Below are 7,008 nucleotides of genomic sequence, written 5' to 3' on the forward strand. Positions count from 1 at the left end.
CAGGGCCGGGTTCTCCTTCCCGCCTCCTTGGCATGGGCCAGGGCCCTTTGCCAAGGTGAGGGGCCTTCCCACACGAGCGGTGAAAAGGGAGGGCAGCGCAGCGAAAAGCTCTTGGGCCTGGTGCGCTCAGTTCCTTGCTGTAGGTCAAACTCCAGCCTGTTACTTGTCCTGCGCCAAGGCCGGGATTTTTTGCCCTTGCAGAGATAAGAGACTATCCTGCTTTAAAATGTCCTCCCTAGTCTGCAGAACGTCTCGCTTTGCATGGTGCAGGCACAGGTTTCTCCTGCAGGAAGAGCTTTGTGCAAGAGCCGATATGACCTTAGACTGCTGGAAGCCCAAGGACACATGCAGGCCGCTTGTGAAAGAGGATTCATTCATTTATGCCTCGCTAGATTTAAAAGCCTAGGTTATGTCTATGCATTTTGGAATTCATTTTGATGGGTTTTGTTTATTCATTTCAAAAGGTGTATCACTGCTTGCTGGTCTGTCTGGCTTTTTTGTCGCTGTTTTGCTACATTTTCTGTCAGTATAATGCAGGTGCAGGTGCACTGAATGGTTTAGCTATTCACAATAATGTATCTTGAAAACAGTGTTATTGAATTGCATGGCAGTGTTTGCTTCTGTATTGTTTATTGCATATTCAGCTGTGCAAAGATTGCTGTCTTTCAAGTAAGACAAATGGCTGAGTAGATAATAGCATTATAATCTTACGGACTATTGGATGGGAACAGCTGTGATCAAATATTTTTTCTTTTTATAGCTTTTTTCCTCCTCTTTCAGATCCGTGCTGGATCAAGAATCTTGTACAGACCAATTTCGGCGTCTGTGTTGTCTAGGCCAGAGGTCAAGACTGGAGAGGTACCTTATAAACAAAATTCTGTATCTTCCTAAATTATCTGGTGAGCCTAAATGTCCTCAACCTAGAGTTCACTTGTACTAACTCAAACATCTATAGTGTGAAACTTGCTTTAAGTCAAACACCTAATCATACTTGTTGCTATCTTGCTGAGAAGTCTTTTACATTTAAAGTTGATTGCTCTCAGGTGGAATGGGTAACATGCTGAAGTTTTTAACTCTTAGCTATAGTTTTATTGCTTGGAAGAGGAACTAGACATTGGATCTAACACAGCTTTTAAAACTGCAGAATAACACTATCAAAATAGTCATAGAAAATGGTCTGTGTCTGAATATAATGTTTTTTCATGTTTTGTTTTCTTAGGGCAACTCAACACTTAATGGGGCCCAAAATACTGTCTCCCGACTAGCACTTAGAGAATTCCAAACTAGTGCTATCAGCAGGGACATTGACACTGCTGCCAAGTTTATTGGTGCTGGTGCTGCCACAGTAGGTGTGGCTGGTTCTGGTGCTGGTATTGGAACAGTCTTCGGTAGTCTAATCATTGGTTATGCCAGGTAATCAGTCTCTTTTATAAAACTTAAATTGCATGCACATGTATCTTGAGGCAGCACCCCCAGATAAGCTGAGCTGTAGTAACTGTAATCAACACTGTTCATGATAAACATGGCTAAATACAGTCATATGAAACTGTAGTATATTCATCAGGATGGCTGTATTTTTGAATTCAGAACTTTGTATGCACTACCTGGAGAAGAGATATGAAAGAAATGAGATTAGGCTTGGTCAGTGTTTCAGTCACTGAAGTCCAATGTTTCAGCATTCAGTTCTAGAACTGAATTAGAAATCTAGCCTGGATCTTTTCCCATGTGAAAGGGGAGGGGAAGTCCTAAAGAGAAATTGCATAAAAATTGGTAGTAAGTAATGTGAGTTTGTATGCTTTACAATTAGTGGTCAGGATTGTTATTTAGAAAAGGATACTTAATTCATCTTTATAACACATTCAGCTTTGCATCTCAGAATATGTAATTACTTTATCAAGTGAGTAATCATTCCTTCTAGAAATCTGAAGTGGGTGAGGGTGGGGATTTTATAGTTATCTTCCAGATAAGTTTACAATGTTCCTGTGGTAGGAATAGTTCACATGGTATCATGGAAGAGCAGAACTGATACAGGCATAAAAAAAGCTTTACTGAAGGTTTCATGTTCTTCATTACTCTTTCAACAAGTAAAGACTTAATTTTAAGTCTAATTGCTTAAAGACTTTTAAGCCCTACTGAAGACAAGGAAGTTCACTTTCCACTTGAAGAAACATAAGTGTTTTCCATACAAAACTAGTGTCTCCTTTTTTGAATTTGGCATGAACATGCCGATAAGAGATTGTAGAACATTACTTCATGGTATGATGTTGAAGGTTTTTTTTCCTCTCCCACACACTTCTTGGAGGGATAATGCATTGCATTTTTGCAACAAACTGCTCTGTATTTCTTTTTTTTTTACTCTAGGTGGTTTCAGTTCCTGTATTTGTCTGAGAGCTACTTAAAATGTTATACACGGACTTTCTTGGAATATAATTCTAATGTCACAGTTGTGAAATAAATTTATAAAGCATAGTGCTGATAGTTTCCACATGGGAGAATGTAGAGAAGTCAAATTCAAAAGCATATGTGAATGAGGTCACAAAAACTGTGCTCATTTGGAAAAGCCATATACAGTCTACATAACCTGAATCTAGTCTTAATTGCCAAGTCATTAGTCTCCAGTGAAATCCTTACTAAAAATTACTTCTGCTTGGATTTACTGGATTTTCCTGTTATGGAATCTATGTCAAGGAAATATGAGGTTCTGAATCTGCCAGATGCATTAAACTGTATGAAAAACATCTTAATTGTAAAGTTAAAAAGATCTTACACCTTTGCTTTCTTTTAGAAATCCTTCTCTGAAGCAGCAGCTGTTCTCATATGCTATCCTGGGATTTGCCCTGTCTGAAGCTATGGGTCTCTTCTGTCTGATGGTTGCTTTCTTGATCCTATTTGCCATGTGAAAGGAGATCTGCCTGTAATATTGGCATTGGAATGTAACGGCATTTTATGGGACTCCCAAAATGTTGGTGTCATGGAAATTGATGCTATTTCCAAAGTCATTTCATTAAAGATAACAACTTTAACTGACAACCTGTTGACTGCATTTATTATCTTTCTCACTAGGATATCTGGAAGACAGCATCTTGTCATTCAGTCACCATGCATTTCTCCTGATAATGACATACCACATTGGAGCCTTCAAATGACAACTTCAAGTCAAACATTATATTTATTAATATACATAGGAGTGTCACTTGTTTGTTAAAATTAGTGGCATATCTTTGAAAGATCAAAGGATACACAGATTAAATGTAAGGGCTATACTGCTGGCCTTGTTCCTTCATTTGTTTCAAACTTACCAGAGCTGTTTCTGTGCACAATTTTGGTTCTTTTTCTCAGGCTAGCTGGCACATAAGGTGTTCTGGCACCTCTTGATAGGACTTAAACACAAATCCATCAACAGTGATAGGAAAGTTCTCTTTGCATCAGTTTTCAGTTACGCTATAAACTTTTATCACTGTGGTAAAAATTTTCCCCTTGGTTCTGAGCAGTGTGCCAGTTGAACTAAACTAACTACTGCTTTAGATTGGTCCAAGGCATTTAATTGGGGCACATTGATATTATACACTTACTTAGTTACTGCATTCTTGGCATCACCTAATTAGAAGGGAGAACTTCCAGCTTCCTAAGTTTGTAAAGTCAGCTTTGCATTATCTCCGAAATTCTTTTTAGAGCAGTAGGATCAAAGCATTTTTAATAACAAAGTATCTGCAGCATCAAGCTTTGCTTCTCACAGTATCTGTCTTTTAACAATGTAAATGCATTTATGGTGGTGTCTATACTTAACAGCAACATACTGTGTGCTACTATATACTAATCTGGTGGGGGTTTGATGTCATCTCAAACTATTGAGAATATTAAATAATAGATTTGATCATTCAACAACTATAAGCTGAACTTTAGAAAAAGGTGAGCAAGTTTGTTATGAGCTCTGTCATCTTGCTGTTAAATGTGTAGTTACTGAATTAAATCTAGGAAACTTTTTACTGTAAGCTGCTTATCCGTAGGGAAATGGATAAATTACTAGTGGCTTTCAGATCAGTGCAAGGTACAGGTAAGACCTTTGGTATTTGAATTTGGATGAGAACAGATGAGTGTTCATGTAGTCTAACTTGGACCTAGCATGAGGACCTGCTTTCCTCATAGGTTCTTAGAAGACAATGGTCATCTTCTCAAAAGAATTAAAAGTTGCCATGTAAATCCTTTCATATATCTGAGGTTTAGGAATGAAGAATATGCAGGATCTGTAAATATTCATCTCTAGTACAGTATTTATTAGTACTGCCTTGTATGACTACATCTGGAAGTGGTTTTTTTGCAAGGCGAGGGAGGGGTGGGAGGTAAAGCATGTTGCAGTTCTCTTCCATGTGGTCTATGCTCACGCTGAGGATTTTTATGAACTTGGTATTCTCCGTTCTCACAAGCTATTCTGTTACAGAGCTGACACAATGCATTTGCCCTGGTTGAAAGGCAGGTAATGATTACTAGAATTCTGGACTAACGCTCATCTGTGTACTGCTGCCCTTCTGGTGGGTGATGAACTTTGTTCTGTTCTTTCAGTATTGTAGACATCTGTGCAGGCATCTGAGGTGGCAATTCGTATTTCCTAGTATCGTGGACTAGCTTAATTCAAGCTTCAGATTTCCATACTGCTGGGATTTTGCTAAACAAGGATCTTCAAACTTGCCTTGGTCAAGCCTAGCTCCAGCTCTGTTAATCATACTTATCAATTTGTTTATGTATAAAATGGTTCTGATGAGTTATAATTGTGTTTGGTGTAGAGAGTTCTGGCTAAGCTATTGCTCCATAACCTCAATAAGAAAGCCACCTTGAGTCACCATGAGCTACTTTAATCAGCTTTGAATAACATTAAATTTCTGTATTTACATCCCATTTTTTCCCATGTTGTTCAACCTATCAACATGTACCCTTTTCCCTATTATCAGCCTTGTCTGAAGGGCAGCAGACACCTCAGGTGACCGTGTATATAGATGTAAAACCTGTCTATTTTTGTAGTAGCATCTCCCCAAGCTTGTTACCTTTTGACTCAGACTGGTGAACATGGGCCAAACCCAAGCAAAATTGCTATTAGGTTATGTCAGTCTTGAAAGAATAGGTTCTCAATGTTACAGATAGAGACTAATCAAGGTTTTTCGAAACATTGCAACAAACCGTCATGCAGGGGATTATCATCATTACAGACAATTTTTACATCTTGGCGATCACAGGCCACATTGACTCCCTTTCTCTATTGCTCTATTTTCACTGCTCTTGAAAAACGGGCTTGGTTTCAGAGGTTACTTGAGCACTTCAACAGCTCCATCAGTTTAAGTGGTCTTACAAAAAATTTTCTCAGTTTTCCTAAAATGTCCACAAAAGAAACAACTATAGTTGTGTAAAAGATTAAATGTTGTGGGTTTGGGTTTTTTTTAATAATTCTTTGCAATGATTGGGCTTCTGTGTAAGAGTTTACATCAAGAAATCTTTTTCATAGGTCAGACAAACTAGATACAAAGTTTCATGAGGTGATACTGTAGGCTTCACTTTCCTGAAACCTTTGGCAGTTTTTTTTGACATGGCCCATGCTGACCTTAGAAACTGTCAGTGTGGGAAGATTCATGTTGTAGATTCTCAAGATCCAAAGACTGTTCATGTTTCAGTGTTGAAGATGGAGCCAGCTGGAGCAGAGATCTTCATTGTCACTGAATAACTACTCTGCCTGCTGTCCCAGTAGATCGAACATCGTACCACCTGTGATAGTGATGTACACAACAGTTATCCTAATGTATAATGAAGGAAATATTTATGTTAATTACATTTTAAAATTACTGCTTCAGGTAAAAGTGGTTCATCGTTTTCATCCTGCTGCTTTCCCTCTGTTTGTTTTTTGCACCAATTTCAGACTGAGGAAAGGCAAAGAACTTGCAGTTCTGTTCTCTGTTCAGGACTGATGCTGTGTGATGTGATGGTAGATCTAAACCACTGAAAAATACTTGTTTCCAATACAGCTCTTAGTTGCTCTGTGGAAAAGGAAGTAAGATCTCTGTTCCTGTTTTCTCTTTGCACTGTCTTGCATTTGAGCCCTTCGCAGCGTGCTTACGGTAAAGGATAGTTCCAACCTCAAAGTAAACTGTACTTTTATGCATGTTTTTTGTCCCACCTTACCTCAGAGAACTTGGCAAGAGTGCTGTCCTGGTTTGTACAAGCAACTTACAAGGAATGAAACGTGCTATATCGTCTTTTGCAAGTTCAGGGAAACTTAGACATAATGTAATTTACTGGAACGAATAGTTCTTTTTTAGAAGGTTTGTTTTTTTTATTTGTAGTCTCATACTCTTGGGTCAGTCTCAGAACAAGACAAATGATACACAGGCACAGAATTAAAACTTCATCTGTGATTCAGAGAACATACAGCCTAATCTGTGTTGCCACATATCATATTTTTAACTCATCCAAAATGCTAATGACTTCTGTGTTATATTTAGGTAAAGAGGCTTCCGTGCTGCAGAATTTTTGATACCATGTTAAATGAGGTGAATGTTCAGTGGAAGTATGAGTTCAGGCACGCACACAGCTCCTGCTGGAAGAGATGTGCTGTGGATGGAGACTGGGAAACCAAAGGAATACCGCTTGTACGTGGTTCTGGAGGGCTGATTATTCCGAAACTCCGATGTGACAAGCACGTCAAGCACTGTCACTGAGCAAAGCCTTGCAGTGGCTTAGTCTCTGCCTGCTTTCTGCTGCCTTCCTCTAGCAGCAGCTGCCAGCCCTCCTGCAGAACCGGCAGCAGAGGACGGGTGCTTCATCCTCCCAACTCCCCGTCCGGCATGGCCGCACGAATCCTCCATCAGCAGCAGCTTTACCCAGCGTGCGGGAGCGCGCGCGGACACTGCTTGTCTCGGCTGTCGTGGCAGATGTGGGCCCTGGCAGGAGCGGGGGGACGGGAGGTTACTGCTCTGAACACCGGGTAGGAGTTTAACGCCAATAATGAAGCTCCGAGACGAGAGA

At 39.7% G+C, this 7,008-nt stretch overlaps 1 protein-coding gene across 1 annotated transcript; it reads left to right on the plus strand.

Annotated features, from left to right (window-relative positions):
• Positions 1–760: 760 nt before the first annotated feature.
• ATP5G3 (ATP synthase, H+ transporting, mitochondrial Fo complex, subunit C3 (subunit 9)) lies at positions 761–3,030 on the plus strand (the record flags this gene model as incomplete). Its single annotated transcript, XM_010295667.1, has 3 exons — positions 761–858; positions 1,220–1,413; positions 2,786–3,030. Coding segments are annotated over 3 exons (407 nt in total), but the record flags the coding sequence as incomplete, so codon positions are not given.
• Between the last annotated feature and the right edge of the window lie 3,978 nt (positions 3,031–7,008).

Source organism: Phaethon lepturus, unplaced genomic scaffold (genome assembly GCF_000687285.1).
Source record: "Phaethon lepturus isolate BGI_N335 unplaced genomic scaffold, ASM68728v1 C14048846, whole genome shotgun sequence".
NCBI classification, from domain to species: domain Eukaryota; kingdom Metazoa; phylum Chordata; class Aves; order Phaethontiformes; family Phaethontidae; genus Phaethon; species Phaethon lepturus.